Source organism: Fomitiporia mediterranea (genome assembly GCF_000271605.1).
Source record: "Fomitiporia mediterranea MF3/22 unplaced genomic scaffold FOMMEscaffold_16, whole genome shotgun sequence".
NCBI classification, from domain to species: Eukaryota; Fungi; Basidiomycota; class Agaricomycetes; order Hymenochaetales; family Hymenochaetaceae; genus Fomitiporia; species Fomitiporia mediterranea.
The window spans coordinates 931,260-947,523 of NW_006760401.1; the positions used below are offsets into that span (position 1 = coordinate 931,260).

Sequence of the window (16,264 nt, forward strand, 5' to 3'; positions counted from 1 at the left end):
CTGTATGCATTGAGATGTCACCAAGGCGTGAAATCCGACCTGCTTATTGTATCTTAGTTGTTTTGGCTTTACTTCCTTTTCCTGTCTTCTTCAATGCGTTTGTCATCTGGTCCTGGACTCTCAGATCTCACTGTCTGACGTTTTACATACTCTTCGTACTTTTTTAGTTCGGCGGCATCCATGTCAGGAGAATCAGATGCGTTTCGCGATCCTCCACCTTGATTCGGGTCCTCCCCTGGCGTTTTGCCTTGTTTTACTTCTTCGACACTATTGTGGATCGGGCTTTCACTCATTGTGGCGTTTGTTTGCTAGCAAGGTAATGAAGCAAGGTAAATGATGTATGGCACAGACGGTTGTGCTTGCATTCGCCTTATATCATGCTTTCTTTGCGTTGTTACCACCTCGAGATGGTCACGAAACTACTTGATCGAGGAAGCAAGTCTACGTAAAGGATCAATCTTAACTTTGCACAGTGCTTTGTGATGGTGGCCACCGACGGCTAGGCTTGCTTGGTAACTGTATGTAATAAATACGTACGCGTGTATATCGTACGCTTTACATTGAACATCGCGAAGCTTCAAGTCCAAATCAAGTAAAATTGCAATATAAAGTGAGTTATTTTGAAGTGTTCAAACGTGCCATACGAAAGTGAGAATGCACCACCTGCCCATCAGTCGTATGGGACCAAAAAGACAATGGGCAGAAGTCAGCGGGGAAAGAAGAATAGACGGAGCAAAGTAGAAGGGAAAAGAATCAAACAGACAGATAATCCGTAGAAATACCCGTGAACATCCGACTTACAAAACAGATAAAGTATACACAGGAATGTACATGCGTCTGTCTGTTTACTCTCCTGCAAACATGCGATCGAGGAGGTATACGACTGAGCCGCAGAATCGGAAGACTACGTAATGCGATTAGCGAAACATTCAATACTAGCAGACAGGGAGTACAGTAAGGTGAATAGTAAGACCTACATGCTAAACCTGCGACTGAGAAGAGAATAAAGGCCATGTAAGCGTTGACGGTCTCCTGTGCGCCTTCGGAGGTTGCATTACCCGTTGCGGAACTAAAGCGTAAGGTTGAGATGGCGGAACAATTGAGCGACGTTGGTAATTTACCCCACGATGGCAGCAAGGAGGCCCTGTAACGACGTAAATTAATCAGACTATCAATCGAAAGTAAACGCAATCATATAGAGCTCACATTCGACAGGGTCCAGGACAGAAGCACCCTTTATCGCATACAGCATCAACCTCCACCCATAGATGTAGAGAAACCGCAACATACCTAGTCCTGAACGACTGATAATAATCCGTGTTTGCCTGCCCAGGATCATGTTTTGGCTTCTCCACTACCGGCTTTGTACGAAACACCGCCAACGCATTTTCATAAGCAGCGTCGACGTCTGCTTTATCTGTTGGGGTATCGACTTCGACGGCGTTGTTCTTTTCATCTGTCTTGACGACTCCGAGATCCGTGCTGGTTCTGTTGTCGCCTTTTGTTCCCCATGTAACGTCGCTAGTGAGTGGTCTTGTCGAGTCAACAAAGCGCATGGATGAGTACATTCGCAAACTTACTGTACATTTGCAAACTAGAGGTGTAACGATGTGGTCAATTTCGTGATCGGGAAAACAGTTCGGTGACGTACAGCATAGACGTTCAGAACAGCGACGTACGACGGTGCCAACAACAAGTACTGAATAAAGCTCGTAAACATATGCCATGGCTCAAACTATTATCACGTAATCAATCAGTCGAAGTTATCGCAAAGCAAGCAAAGTAAAATACACATACGAAGAGCAAAGAAGAAATCAAATAAAGACCTACGGTCGCAAGTAGGGAAATAACGATATTCCGGAAGATCGAATCCGACGCCAGGTCAGAGAAGTTAATGCCATTAGCGCTGTTATCTGCGACGTTCCTTATGCCGAGGTATGTCAAAAGGACTGCAGCAGCCTGATAAAATATGAATAATCGGTTGTATTATGTCCCGTGAAAGGAATTTTTATAACACACGTACAGTCATGTAAATAGTGATTATCGCAAACCCGATGAAAGCTGATGTGTACGCCCGCTTTGATCCTTGTGGTCGGTTACCGAGAGCCAGAATGAAGCACATCACGAGCAAGCCGAGGTAGAAATAGTTCAAGATTGTGTTAACGACATGGATACCCTTGAATTTGAGCTCGGAGTCTTCCATCAAGTCAGTTAAAATCATGAATGTAACATAATAATTCCCCTGAGGAAGAAACATCCACGGTGTAGACATCGGGCAATTAGAAAGGAGTCTTTCTAGACAAGCAAATAGACTTACAAGTGCGAACCACGAGAAAATAAGGTTGAACACCTGGTATAGTAGCTCAACATGGATCCAGAATTTGCGCGCGAGCGAATGGCTCGAATGATAAATGTTCGCGAAGTGGAAGATACTGTGAATTGTGGCGAAAAATGCGCCATTCAACCAACGCCGTCGCTGTGAGATGAGTTCCGGAACTTGGTCCGGCACGTCTGTAATGGCATACGCTGACTTGACATAGTGTAGAATCCATGTCCCGCCGGACTTTGAGACGACCTCCCAGGAGAGAACCTATGACAGGTTAACTAATTTGGTAAAAGATAAACGGATAAAAACCCCACTCGGTCCTCTGCAAGATACATGTTAGACGTAAAGACATCTGCGTCGCCACTGTGCTGCAGAAATATCAGTCTACCGCCTTTTCGTGTTCTCGAAAGCAATCAGGAGACGAACCAGCTTCTCTCCTAAGAAGTACTTCTTTAGTGGCCCCTCTCCTTGAGCATCATTTTGGAGAGCGATGTATCGGTAGGCACTGAAGGCACCCGGTAGTACAGTGATGTATCCAAACATAGACTCCAAAGGCTTGTCCAGGATATTCGACATCTTGTATTCGAAGTTCTGCGCCGCAACTGTAGACATTCAAATTAATTACTAAAGGACTCTTCATTTGATAGGGACATACCAAGCGGGTTGAACAAGTTCAGACCCCACTTGCCCTTCAACGCGATAATTTCGCCACAAGCACCACCGACGTTAGAATTACTATTAAATACTTTCCAAAGATGGTAGATCGATATTGGTCCTGGCTGAGTGCCGACATCGAGAAGCGCACAGACGTTGGGCTGAAGGATAGGCCCGAAAGCATTGAAGAACCAGCGATGGGAGTTGATCTTCTTCTGGTTGTTTTCCTTCAGACAAAACAGAATTTGTACGGGTACAATTCCTTTTTCCGGGCCTTCAATCTTTCTGCTCGGCGTCAAAGATACTGGAACTAGTCAGTGATGGAACAGTAACGCAGTGGAGCCTAACTCACTTTGCGTGGTGTATTCATATATGTGGGCAACAACAGGTTTGCTGTTCACCAAATTCTTCGCAACACCATCCTGGTATGCACCAAGAGCAGCAATGGCTGACAATGTACGTGGATGAATCTTTTTACGCCCATCGCTTACGATGCACACCACGACCTTCTTCCATCCTTCCGCACCCCAGGTGCGCGAACGATTGCGTGTGCATAGGTGCGCAATGTTCTCCATAACACCATGCATTGTACGACAGAATAATTCATCGTCCTCGTTATACATCGTTATAACAATGAATAACTCTGTGTGTCGTGGAGGCTCATACAGTGCCTGTCGAAGCGTAAATCCTTCATTCATGAAGTCATTCGGATCGCACGTCGCAGCACTGTATCGCATGTGCGTGAATTCGCGTTCGGTACGGAATTTGCATCTGTCTAGTAACCTTTGAGGTACCGGAGACTCGAATACGAGGTTCCCGTGGAAGAGCTCGACACGTTTCATTGTCTTATATCGGCGTGGCACCCACTGCGGAATTCGTCCGTGACGGATGTTTTATATCTTTCTTCTCGTCTTCTCCGCCCTCTTGGAAAGAAGGAAATCCACCTGGGAACGATGAAAGATCGGAGCTTGAGCCACGTCGCAAAGGCGGGATATCACCCAAATCGTCATTCGTGTCGGGCTCAGGAGCACCATGCGTTGAGAAGTGCAAGGTCGGACGAAGGGGCCGCCGAAGCGTCATGCGGGAGGTAATTGGGGTGTCTGGTCGAAGTGACAAGATGCCTGTTCCACCGGAATCGGATTGGGTACACGGGCAAGCCTTATGTGACTGACTGAATTATGTGAGCTGCCCAGCATCAACAGGACAAATATCGGAAAGCATTTAAATAATTGGCTTTCCTGGCGAATTGACTTCCTGTATTACTGCATATGCACAAGCTACCACCACATTTATTAACCTAGTTGCTACGTACAATGAATTGTTTTACTCACTGCATAACATCATAGCCTTCGATGTAGCCCAAGGCTTCCTGAATTGAAACCGTCATCAGTTGCTTAAAGAAAGTTAAGCAGCTTAATCTTCTTTCTTTCTTCGCGTCTTCTGTTCGTTTGACATTGGGTGCTACACCAGGAGACGGCAATCTTTGCCGCTTTGCGTATTCTTCTAGATCAGCAGGCTCCGCATTGGAATCAGTCTTTTATCGAAATCCTTTTTCTTTCTGATATTGCCCCATTTCAGATCTTGTGCTGGTGCTTTGCCTCCACCCTTTCCTATCCTGACGGTTACATTGAATGTGTCCACTCATGATGTCGGTTGTCTTAGAAAAGATAGAGAAAAGGAAGGTAGTATTAAGTATGTGTGATACAACTTGCTGTGCTTGCAATAACTTACTTTCATTGCATGTTGCTTGTATTTTGGCCGTGTTAAGAATTACGTTTGCAGCATCACAAACTTTTTACAGTAGTTAGAAAGCTCGTAGTGCTTTAACTCCAACACTGTGTAATACGTATTGTACCGATGCTAGCTCAAGATTTAGGTTTAAAGCAGGAACTTCCGAGGAGATTTCCCTCCGGATATTTACAAGAGTAATTGAAAAGCAGTTGGCAGGCGACGTTAACGTCTGCAGCAAAAAGCTTTAGTATGTAAACATATTTGTAATATACTACGAAATACCAATAAGGTAATTTTTTACAATTATACGTCATTGTTTATACTCACATAAGCAGAACATCAAGTTAGCAGCGGCAATGCAATTTGGCGGCACGGTTAACGTCCGAACAAATAACTGCCCAGTTGCCCTCTAACACTATCCAGACTGGTTGGTAATAGTGAATAATAAGTACGTTTTATATGTATTGTATCCCTTTATTTTTTACATTGAACACGCGTCAAGCCTCAAACCAAATCAAGGAAAGATGTAATAGGGAGTTTGTTATCTTGTAGGCGTTCAAAGGTGGTATACGTTAAAAAGAGAATGCGAAAACCAGAACCACGTGCTCGTCCGTCATACATAAACGAAAAGACAACAGGCGAAAGTCAGCAGAAAAGAAGAATAGATGGAATAAAATGACAGGGGAAAGAGTCAGACAAGTAGATGATCCTTATCCTTATAAATACCAAGCACATCCGACCTCCGAACAATATATGTACAGGGATGCTCAGGCTCCCGTTTATTCTCCAGCGAACATACGAACGAGGAGGTATGCTACTGAGCCGCAGAATCGGAAGACTATACACGGTGTAATTAGCAAAACATTCAATGCTCGTGGACAAAGTGAACGGAATAAGGAAGAGAAAGACGTACATGCTAGACCTGCGACCGAGAAGAGAATGAACGCCATGTACCCGTTTACTGTCTTTTGAGCCCCTTCGGAAGCTGCGCTACCCGTTGCGGAACTAGAACATAAAGTTAAGATAATGGAACAATTGAGCATTGTCGGCGACCTACACTACAATGGCAGCAAGGAGGCCCTGAACCGACGCAATCAGTTTATCGCTCCAAAGTAAGCACAACCGTATAGAACTCACATTTGACAAAGTCCAGAACAAAAGTACCCTTTATCAAATATAACATCAATCTCCGCCCGTACTTGTGGAAAAGGTCTAACGCACCTAGTTCTAAACGATTGATAATAATCCTTATTTGCCTGCTCAGCATCATGCTTCGGCTTTTCCGGTGCAGGCTTCGTATGCAACACCGTCAATGCATTTTCATAAGCAGCGTCAATATCTGCTTTATCAGTGGGTGCATCGACTTCGACGGCGTTGCTCTTTGCGTCTGTCTTTACGACACCGAGGTCCGTGCTGACCTTGTTGTCACCTTTCGTTCCCCAAGTGATGTCGCTAGCGAATAATTTCGACGAGTTAGCAAAGTGCATGGATGTATATGATGCGCATACGTACTGTACATTTGCAAACTAGAGGTGCAATGATAGGGTTAGTTGCCTGACTAGGAAGAGAACATGGTAACGTACGGCATAGACGTTCAAAACAGCGATATATGACGGTGCCATCAACAAGTACTGAATAAAGCTTGTGATCATATGCCATGGCTCAAACTTGCATCAAGCCAACCAATCAGTCGACGTTAGCGCAAGCAAGCAAAGAAAAAACCGCGTACAAATAGCAAAGAAGAAATCAAATAAAGCCCTATGGTTGCAAGTAGGGAAATAACGATATTCCGGAAGATCGCATTCGATGCCAGGTCAGAGAAGTTTATACCATTAGCGCTGTCGTCTGCGACGTTTTTTATTCCGAGGTATGTCAAAAGGACTGCAGCGACCTGGTAAGTAATGAATGATCAGCGACCCTATCATGCCTTATGTAAAGCGTCTTTTGATAGGACATACCGTCATGTAAATCGTGATAATTGCAAACCCGACAAAGGCTAACGTATACGCCCGTTTCGATCCCTGTGGCCGATTACCGAGCGCCAGGATGAAACACATGACGAGCAAGCCCAGGTAAAAATAGTTCAAGATTAAGTTGACGATGTGAATACCCTTGATTTTCAGCTTGGAGTCTTCCATGGAGTCGGTGAGGATCGTGAACGCAATGTAATAGTTGCCCTAAGGAGGAAATATGTACGAAGTGAGTATCAACGGTTTGAAGGATGTCCTAGGGGAGTGGATAGACTCACGAGTGCGAACCACGAGAAGATAAGATTGAACACCTGGTACAGCAGTTCAACATGAATCCAGAACTTGCGCGCGAACGAATGGCTCGAGCGGTAAATGTACGCGAAGTGGAAGGTACTGTGGATCGCGGCGAAGAAGGAACCGTTCAACCAACGCCGTCGCTGCGAGATGAGTTCTGGAACTTGGTCGGGCACGTCCGTAATGGCATACGCTGACTTGACATAGTGAAGGATCCATGAGCCGCCGCGCTTTGAGACGAGCTCCCAGCAGAGAATCTAGACAAATTAGCTCATCTGAGAATTATTTGAGAATTGATGGACGGAAGAAAACTTACTCGGTCCTCTGCAAGATACATGTTCGATGTAAAGACATCTGCGTCGCCACCGTGCTGCGAAATATTACTCAGACTTCTAATCAGAATTTTATTAAGGAATAGGAAACCAACCAGCTTCTCTCCTAAGAAGTACTTCTGTAATGGTCCTTCTCCTTGCGCATCGTTCTGGAGAGCGATGTATCGGTAGGCACTGAAAGCACCCGGCAGCACAGTGATGTATCCAAAAATAGACTCCAAAGGCTTATCGAGAATATTTGATATCTTGTACTCGAAGTTCTGCGCCGCAACTATAATAATTCACGTGAATATCACAGACTTCTTCATTTTCGAAGGGAGACAAACCAAGCGGGTTGAGCAAATTTAGACCCCACTTGCCCTTCAACGCAACGATCTCGCCACAAGCACCGCCGACATTAGAATTAATGTCAAATGCCTTCCAAAGATGGTAGATCGATGTTGGTCCTGGCTGAGTGCCAACATCGAGCAGCACGCAGACATTGGGCTGCAAGATCGGACCGAAAGCATTGAAGAACCAGCGATGGGAGTTGATCTTCTTCTGGTTGTTTTCCTTCAGACAAAACAGAATTTGTACGGGTACAATTCCTTTTTCCGAGCCTTCAATCTTTCTGCTTGGCGTCAAAGATACTGGAACTAGTCAGTGATGGAATACTGACGTAGTGAAGTCTAACTCACTTTGCGTGGTATATTCATATATGTGGGCAGAGACAGGCTTCTTGTTGACCACATTCTTCGCAACGCCATCCTGGTACGCACCAAGAGCGGCAATCGCTGACAGAGTACGTGGGTGAATCTTCTTACGGCCATCGCTCACGATGCACACCACGACCTTCTTCCACCCTTCCGAGCCCCACGTGCGAGAACGGTTGCGCGTACACAAGTGAGCGACGTTCTTCATAACACCATGCATTGTACGACAGAATAATTCATCGTCCTCGTTATACATCGTCATGACGATGAACAGCTCCGTGCGTCGTGGCGGCTCATACAGCACTTGTCGCAGCGTAAAACCTTCATTCATAAAGTCATTCGGGTCACACGTCGCAGCACTGTATCGCATGTGCGTGAACTCGCGTTCGGTACGGAATTTGCATCTGTCCAGTAGCTTCTGAGGTACCGGAGAATCGAATACAAGGTTTCCGTGGAAGAGCTCGACACGCTTCATTGTCTTATATCGGCGCGGTACACGCTGTGGAATTCGTCCGTATCGGATGTTTGTATCTTCCTCATCCTCGCCCTCTTGTGAAGCAGCAAACCCACCCGGGAACGGCGCAAGACCAGAGCTGGAGTCACGTCGCAAAAGCGGGATATCACCCAAATCGTCATTTGCGTTAGGCTCGGGAGCATCGTAGGTTGAGAAGTGCGAGACCGGGCGAAGCGGGGCCGCTGAATTATCGTGTGGGAGGTAATTGAGGTTCTGATGCGGTGGTGAATGATACGGATTGAATACGTCTCCTCCCGGGGGTGGCGAGTTGTGTACGATGTGCGACGGCGGGGGAGGAGGACTGTGTATCCCTGGCGGAGGTGGACTCAGGGGGTATCCCTGAGGATATGCCTGCGCATTCGGCGTCGCGAATGGATCAGGCAGCTGAGGCTGGTGAAGACCCTGGTGCGGTTGTCCATACGGAGGGTTCTCGTATGGGTTTGGCGTCGCAGAGTGCGCTGGATGGCTTTGCTCTTGTGGATATCCAGCTACGTAGGGAGCGTAATTGTAATGTTGACCAGCTTGCCCTCGCTGGGCTTCATCTGCCTTCACAAAACGTCAATTTACCGCAACTCAGCACGTTTTCTGTACTGACCTCTGGGTAGTAGGACATGGTTTGCAGTGAGTAACGTGCGCAGCGGATTAAATTTGTATTTAAAGTGCCGCAGCACTGTGACGGACTGCGATGGGCGGTGAAGGCGCGTAGCATGGGCCCTTGATGCAGTATCCCGTAAAGGAAAGGTCGATCGTATTTGTTACACAGCCTCCCGGTTTACCTATGCAAAAAAACAGTCTAGAAAGTTTCGTTTCAGCAGTGAACACCGCTTCTATTCTACTGAACAAACCAATTCAAACAAACAGCGCTGCATTCGCGAAGCACTGACAGTATTGGTGCTTTGAAGCTGATTTTCAAAGTGTTACAGCTTGAAAGAACAGGTTAACTATAGTTAGGAGTAATTGTGGAAGATAGGAGTGAGAAGGTACAGCGTCACAGTTATCCACATTTCAGCACTGACTTCACTCGCCCCTTAGACAGCTTGCCAAGAGATAATTGCCTTTTCCGTAGTATTTTGTAATAACACGCTGTGCTTGTGATGTGAGATAGGAGATCCAAGGCGAACCGATAGACAGGTTTCTTTCGGTGTTGGGTTGAACAATATTATGTCTTAGACAGTCATAGTAATGCCATTGGCACAATAATACAGCAGCAGCTTTGCCGCTGTTGCTGACATACAAATAATCTGAAACTCTGAGAGTATAATATGATTAAATGATAATCTAATCATGTAGAGTAAATTGAAACTGTATCCTTGTCGATTGAATCAGGAACTGATGAATGGCTTCCTGATACTGAGTGGATGTTGACATCACTCCAAGAAGGTCAATATGAATATTTGTGTGTCTGAGAAATAAATGCAGTTGGATTATAGAATATTTGTTCTACAGTCACCTTATCCAGTCCTTTCAATTCATGTGAATTGACTCGTGCCTCTGCATTGTTTTTTTTATCAAATGGTGCTATGCCTCTCTGTACTTTTGGAAACTCCTTATTTCTACACCAGACACATATAGTTTGCTGAAACAGCCTTTATTGAATGAGTGTTCTTGAGACTGTGTTAGTTCTCAATATTCTCAATGTTCTTATCTTCATGCAGAAGCCTAAGTTCCTTACAGTCCTCCGAGCCAAACCCAGGTCCCAGACTCTATATCCAAATGATTTTTTTTTTCACAATCTAAGTGTTAATATTTTACTTAAGCAGTCTAAGGCAAGTTTACTGTGGCTGGTAGCTTGCAGACAAATCACTTGGTGCATGTCTTACCCACAGCTTTCATCTGCCTGATCTGGGCCTTACTAATGTAACACCTTTTACCTGAAAATGCTTTGTTCTAGAATACGGGATGGAAATTCAAGTATAAAAAGGTGGAGACAAACCTCTGGCTTGCAGTTTCGGTCTGGGTGTGTGCACAAAGATTCAAGTAGGGAGTTGAAGCTGGTGCTGCTCATAAGACTGTCTGCTTCTGGTGGCGGCAGAGTTAGTGCCTTTGATAAGGAGCAAGTTAATACCTGTCTCGCTATTTGTTGGCGAAGATGAAACGTTGCGTAGGTGGGAAGAAAGTGAACGATAGGTTTTTTATCGAGAGTATATTGTAGATTTTCAAATGCCTCCTTCGTGCTTGTCTCGACCTTGGCGTAATTTCTCATTGAGTATTGTATGTAAGTGCCGCTATCAAAGGACTTCGTGCCGCAGTTGACTGCCGCGCTTTAATTCGAGCATCGGCTGATGGACTAGAGTAAAATTGCTTCACTCTTCTCAGGACGTTCCGATCGTAGACTCCCGCGCAATTGAGTCTGGAAATACCGACTCTGTAAACTCTATGCTGGACAATATGCTCCGTTCGTGGCATCCGAGAACAGTGCAAGATTACTGAATAACGTGTCCAAATCACCGAGAAGACGCCAATCGGTGGACGTTCTATTGGTGTACCTGAAAATCAGGATCAGGCCCAGAGCATGCAGGCACGAGAATTACTCGTTTGTATACGCTGTTATACACATCTGCCCTGTATCCCATCTTTTTTCAGGTCTACACCTCTGCCTTGGCTCCTTTCTTTTATTGGTCTCGCATTTTAGGCGGACTCGGCAGAGCGTAAGGTAAATCCTCAAAGTCGGGCACAGAAAATCAAGGATTAGAAGAAAGCATCATGGGTACGCAGAATTAGCCAGGATGCAGAGTAGTTGCTTTCCTTCTCGCTTCAGGACGATATTGGCGGTAAGGAAGATAGAGATCTGAGATAGGCAGCGGGTGTCGATCAGTTGATCCCGTTGATCGACGCAGAGACGGCGGCAGCCACCACGCTTCGGTGCAGAATTGTGTTCTCTTCTCTTCATTCCGCTTCTGCACACGTCTGTCCCACCTTATCCTTACGTTAATAATTTTTCAATCCGTACTATAAACCAACCCTCGCTGGCCAAGGGTCTAACTTTCCTCTCCTTCTCGCCAGTCTTTTGCTAGACTCGTATTATTATACCTCCCAGACCCTTGCAGTTGCGGACGCTCTAGCTTCTGCCACCCTAATTCCCCACTCCCCTTCCCCATCTTGTGCCACGCGCATCACTCCCGCACAATCGACGAGAAATATGAAACCTTCAAGATCTGCCGCTCTTGCAGCTGTGTTTATTGCAGCGTTCCCTAGCCTTACTATGGCTACGAGATACAACTTTGCAATGGAATACGCCGGAGACACGTTCTTCGATCGCTGGACATTCTTTGATCATAGTAGGCTCGAATTCCCTTTGTGTTTAAATCTTGCTCGACACATGTTACAGGTGATAATCTGACCAATGGAGACGCCATGTACGTTCGGTGGTTTCTTAGCGTGCTAGCACCTCGCACTGACTTTGAGTGGCACAATAGGTTTCTTGCACAACCCCAAGCGAAAAAGAGATCCCTGGCATTCGTGAATGGTAACGGTCATGCTGTCATGCGAGTGGACAACTCGTCAATAATATCATTCGGTGATAAACGGGAGAGTATCCGCATAACTTCTAAAGATCGATTTAAAGTGGGAAGCGTGTGGATCGCCGACTTTCTTCATGTACCCTACGGAGTACGTATTGACGCCGTACTCGGTGAACTTAGGCTGATAGATTCGTATATAGTGCTCCACCTGGCCTGCGTTCTGGTCAACAGCGCCAGACTGGCCAAACGGAGGCGAAATTGACACGTTCGAGGGTATTAATGATGTAAAAAACAATCGCATGACTCTACATACAGAACCGGTAAGTAACAACCCACTGTTAACATTACGGATTTCTTACCCTTTCTCCTGTAGGGCTGCGTGCAAGCAAATGCGACTCAGACCAGTACTTTAGTGAACTCGACGGACTGTAGTTATCTACTGAACGGGAACCAAGGTTGCGTCACGTCTGATCCACAGCCTTCTTCGTATGGCGAGGCATTTGCGAAGGCTGGCGGAGGAATCTACGTTACAGAATTTGCGGAATCTGGTGTCTCGTAAAACAGTTTATTCTATTAAGTAAACTTAAATGCTAACCTCGACATGTCTTTAGCATCTGGTTTTTCAACGTCGGTTCTTGTGGTCAGGCTAGATGAAGCGCAAACTGATCGTCTTTATATAGCGTTCGTCAATTCCAGCGTCGTTACAGGGACAAAATGTAACAACCTTCGACACGGCGACGTTTGGGACTCCTGTTGCGAATTGGCCGAATTCGGGATGTAACATTGAGGAATTCTTCAAGCCACAGAATCTTGTGTTTGATATCACTCTCTGCGGCGATCTGTGCGTTATTTCTTGATTTGCATATGAGGGGAAGCTGATCAAAATTTCGCCAACCTTAGTGCCGGATTTCCATCGATTTTCGCTGAGACGTGCCCAGGCGACTGCTACGATGACTGGGTGGCCGGTCACCCATCAAATTTTGACAACGCATATTTCGAGGTTAAAAGCGTGAAAGTCTACGGGTCTGGCCCGATGGCGTTCTCGAACGTTATCTTAGCAAATGATGCCCATGTTCAAAATAGCGCGCATAATACTTGGACAGGACTCACTGTTTTGATTGCGTCGGTGGTCTTTGCGATTCTCATGCAGTTTGATGGCCTGTCACTTTGGTGATTTCATGAGGGATGTTGATGGCTGAAGCACATTGTATTTCTATATATTCAATCTTTATTCCCCCACATACTTTATATCCAGTTTAGAGGCTTGATCATCTGTGTTCTGGAGACTGTATCTTTGGTTGCTTGTAGTCAGGGTAATGAGAGTCGTGTAATGAGACCGAGAAAAATGATATTACGGCCTTTCCGGGTAGATGAAGTCAGCTTACTAATAAGTCCGAAAGAGGCAAATTAATTCCGCGCGTCGACCGTGGCTATGACTTCGAACTCTGTGCAGTCACTCCAGTGAGCCCTGCTTCGTTGCTTACCTTCACGAAAGATACAGGCCGGCGACGACGACAACGCTCTCGTCAAAGGTAGGCGGAATATATTCTTCCAGAGAGATACACGCTTATGCGATAAATAGTCAATAACGAAGAGGATTCGAAGTTGAAATGCAAGGATATCCAGGCATGAACATGAATCGGCCTGGTCTTGGTCTACGTCCGCCCATGCCTTCGTACGGCCAAGGACCTTCCATGATGACTCTTGCTCAAAGGCAGCAGGCACCTCCCGCACGCCCGGCGCAGGAAGGTATTACGCTCTTTGTCGGCTCGATTGCCGGTGGTATAACCGATTCATTCTTGCAGCAGTTGCTCGGCGTGAGCCTCTCCTATTTTCTCTAACTCATGCAAAGCAGCGGTGTTAATGCATTTCCTTTTTATCATGCAGACATGTGGAACGCTAGTTTCTTTCAAGCGCCTCATCACACCTGCCAATAAGCCTCAAGGTTTCGGCTTTGCGACGTTCGACAGCCCAGAATCTGCGGCGCGTGCCATCAAGCTACTTGATGGTGTCGAGCTGCCTGGGATGGAGGATGGTGCTCCGAACAAAAAGCTTTTGGTGCGTCCTGTTGATTTTTCATCGCCATTTCTGGGTTTACGCGGTTCTGCTATTTGTTGCAGGTGAGAGCCGATGAGCTTAACAAAGGGATGATTGACGCCTATTTCGCCTCGCGTATGAACACTGATGTCAGTCAACGCTTCCCTTCATTCTTCGTCTCTTATTTCGAATACGAAGGTCTGACAATTTATACAGACAGATGACGCTCAGGTACAACACGCGCGAATACAAATAACCGAACTACTACAAAACATCAAAAAGCAGCATGACGAAGCTGCAGATAAGGGTTCCTTCGATAAAGAAAGATACGTGATTCCGCCTCATCTGCATGACCTCCAAGAAGCAGACTTGCCGGAGACCCAGCGTGGACTAGTCATTTCCGAAATAGCTCAGTTCCGTGAACGTGCGGCGAAGCGCGAGCGTGAAAAGATGGTCGAGGTCACATCGGCGGCCGTCCCAGCTCTTGCGCCGGCAGGTCCAAAACAGCGTGAGTGGGGAAAACCTCAAGGGTCTGCTCATTCCCCAACTAGGCAGCAAGGATACGGCAATGGAGCACAAGGGTATAACAAACCTGTGGGATTTGTCAGGGAAAGTGGCAGAGATGCTGGAAGCTCGTCAAATAATACCCAAAAGACGGACGAAGAGATGGAAGAAGAGCGGAAGGAGGCAAGAAGGCGAAATGAGGAGAATTCGTTTAGAGACGTTAGTCAAGTTGTCATTTCCATATACTTAAACGTACTAACTCTTTACAGCGTGAACGAAGATATGAACCTCGGGAACGGAGGCGAATCACTGAGATGGAGCGCTCTATTGCGAGGCAACGAGCGACGAGGGAGGCGGAAGAACATGACAAAGTTGAAATGAAGTCTCGATTGCACGTTTGGGACGACGATGAAAGTGACGAACTCTTCTACACCGATCGTGCACGATGGAGAGCCCAACGGGTACGTCGTCTGAGGGCGGAAGAAGCCGCTGACGAGCAATCTCGCAGTTATGAAGAGAAAGAAGCAGAGAACCTGCGTCGTGAATCTGAGGCGTTCTTAGCACGGCAGATGGATGAGATGCAGCAACTCGCGGATGAACAGCGCAAAGCAGGGATGCTCCTTGATGATGGTGCTCCTGTCAAACTCAACGTTTCATTGCAAGCAGCGAATGCACAAAAGGCGGAGTCGGCTGACCCGAAAGCAGCCGTTGCAGCGGCTGCATTTGCTGCGCAAGAGGAGGAAGAAGAAGAGTTCAAGAAACGTAAGGTGCCATTGGTGAAACTCGACTTCAGTGTTGCGGAAGGAGAAAAGGCGAAGGAGCGGTTGGAGAAGATACGTGAGAATGTACCTAGAGACAAGGACGCATTGTTCAAAGCGAAAGTCCGATGGGATGGCCTGTCTGATGTGAGTCGTTCCTGCCGTTTCTTATGTGGAAAAATGTTAGCTGACCTGTATCGTTAGCAATTAATTGATCGCAAGCTTGAACCGTTGATCAAGCGCCAGATGACGAAGTATCTGGGTGAACTAGAGGACGATGACCTGGTCATGTTCACCGTCGAACACCTCAAAGATCATAAGGGGCCGCAAAAACTCGTAGAAGGACTTGAACCTGTAAGACTATGACGTACTGTTTTAGTAGTTTATCAGATATTAACGACACCCTCCAATAGGTCCTCGAGGAAGAATCAGTAGAATTTGTCACCTCGATCTGGCGTCAAATTATCTTCGAAAGCATGGCGTATGGCGAGGGACTCCATACAGAGCGAATGATGGTAGACTAAAATCGTAGCACGGAAGTTCGGCCTCAGGTGCGTCTCAGTTTGGAAGACGGGAGACTTGACTATAGAGGTAGATACCGCGTCTGTCTTGCATCATGAGGACAGAATAAGCGCGTATTTTACGCGGAAAAATCCCTTTCCCTAACGGGTCTTATAAGAAGAGCCGTGAGTTCATCGCTTGCCATTACCGTCTTTGAAGTGTAAATGATATTACTCTTTTTGGTCCATGATTCTTCTTGTCATTCGTATCGCTGTATGTTACCTTATCGTATGCCCTCCGAAGCTCAAAGTAACGTTGCTGTTAAGTACCCAGGCCTCCTTCGCCTCGGACTTGACTAGTATTCGCGCGTTCTTATAGCAAGCAGCCACGCATCAAGATCAAGTGATGTGTCTTGTTGACACGCGTTGATGAACGCTTCAGGTGAGTGTAATGCACGTTTTCGACAGTGTCACCTAGAGCAGACCTCTTT

The 16,264-nt window shown here is 46.3% G+C and overlaps 4 protein-coding genes across 4 annotated transcripts; 2 read left to right on the forward strand and 2 right to left on the reverse strand.

Annotated features, from left to right (window-relative positions):
• Positions 1-68: 68 nt before the first annotated feature.
• FOMMEDRAFT_31885 (uncharacterized protein) lies at positions 69-3,822 on the reverse strand (the record flags this gene model as incomplete). The annotated part of the gene is made up of 16 exons (XM_007271181.1): positions 69-308; positions 465-516; positions 538-575; positions 802-935; positions 978-1,069; positions 1,122-1,144; positions 1,207-1,234; positions 1,291-1,521; positions 1,581-1,594; positions 1,652-1,735; positions 1,831-1,959; positions 2,024-2,242; positions 2,318-2,590; positions 2,753-2,928; positions 2,982-3,290; positions 3,333-3,822. The coding sequence occupies 16 exons, from the start codon at positions 3,820-3,822 to the stop codon at positions 69-71; spliced, it is 2,532 nt and encodes an 843-aa protein (XP_007271243.1).
• A 1,341-nt stretch (positions 3,823-5,163) lies between these two features.
• FOMMEDRAFT_129350 (glycosyltransferase family 2 protein) lies at positions 5,164-8,975 on the reverse strand. The gene is made up of 14 exons (XM_007271288.1): positions 7,985-8,975; positions 7,634-7,936; positions 7,403-7,578; positions 7,292-7,345; positions 6,960-7,232; positions 6,670-6,888; positions 6,441-6,602; positions 6,295-6,378; positions 6,224-6,237; positions 5,933-6,163; positions 5,849-5,876; positions 5,769-5,791; positions 5,625-5,716; positions 5,164-5,549 (listed from the first exon to the last, which is right to left on the reverse strand). Exons 1-14 carry the CDS (start codon positions 8,472-8,474, stop codon positions 5,491-5,493), a joined length of 2,208 nt encoding a protein of 735 aa, XP_007271350.1. The 5' UTR covers positions 8,475-8,975; the 3' UTR covers positions 5,164-5,490.
• A 2,740-nt stretch (positions 8,976-11,715) lies between these two features.
• On the forward strand, positions 11,716-13,148 carry FOMMEDRAFT_96314 (uncharacterized protein; the record flags this gene model as incomplete). Its single annotated transcript, XM_007271191.1, has 8 exons — positions 11,716-11,791; positions 11,842-11,869; positions 11,930-12,122; positions 12,175-12,294; positions 12,348-12,529; positions 12,586-12,601; positions 12,655-12,815; positions 12,875-13,148. The coding sequence occupies 8 exons, from the start codon at positions 11,716-11,718 to the stop codon at positions 13,146-13,148; spliced, it is 1,050 nt and encodes a 349-aa protein (XP_007271253.1).
• Positions 13,149-13,444: 296 nt separating this feature from the next.
• On the forward strand, positions 13,445-16,160 carry FOMMEDRAFT_129355 (uncharacterized protein). The gene is made up of 8 exons (XM_007271289.1): positions 13,445-13,506; positions 13,557-13,791; positions 13,862-14,032; positions 14,095-14,160; positions 14,228-14,734; positions 14,785-15,420; positions 15,478-15,627; positions 15,687-16,160. The coding sequence occupies exons 2-8, from the start codon at positions 13,585-13,587 to the stop codon at positions 15,795-15,797; spliced, it is 1,848 nt and encodes a 615-aa protein (XP_007271351.1). The 5' UTR covers positions 13,445-13,506; positions 13,557-13,584; the 3' UTR covers positions 15,798-16,160.
• Positions 16,161-16,264: the final 104 nt, after the last annotated feature.

Excerpts from the sequence above, each read along its gene's own strand:
- FOMMEDRAFT_129350 (XM_007271288.1), bottom strand. The coding sequence starts at position 8,474 with ATGAAGCGTGTCGAGCTCTTCCACGGAAACCTTGTATTCGATTCTCCG. Across the intron at positions 5,877-5,932 it reads TATCAATCGTTTAGAACTAG|GGTACTTTTGTTCTGGACTT; the intron begins GTGCGTTAGACC and ends TATTTGATAAAG. Across the intron at positions 5,550-5,624 it reads CTCGGTCGCAGGTCTAGCAT|TCTTCCGATTCTGCGGCTCA; the intron begins GTACGTCTTTCT and ends CACCGTGTATAG.
- FOMMEDRAFT_129355 (XM_007271289.1), top strand. The coding sequence starts at position 13,585 with ATGCAAGGATATCCAGGCATGAACATGAATCGGCCTGGTCTTGGTCTA. Across the intron at positions 14,735-14,784 it reads AGGAGAATTCGTTTAGAGAC|CGTGAACGAAGATATGAACC; the intron begins GTTAGTCAAGTT and ends AACTCTTTACAG. Across the intron at positions 15,628-15,686 it reads TCGTAGAAGGACTTGAACCT|GTCCTCGAGGAAGAATCAGT; the intron begins GTAAGACTATGA and ends ACCCTCCAATAG.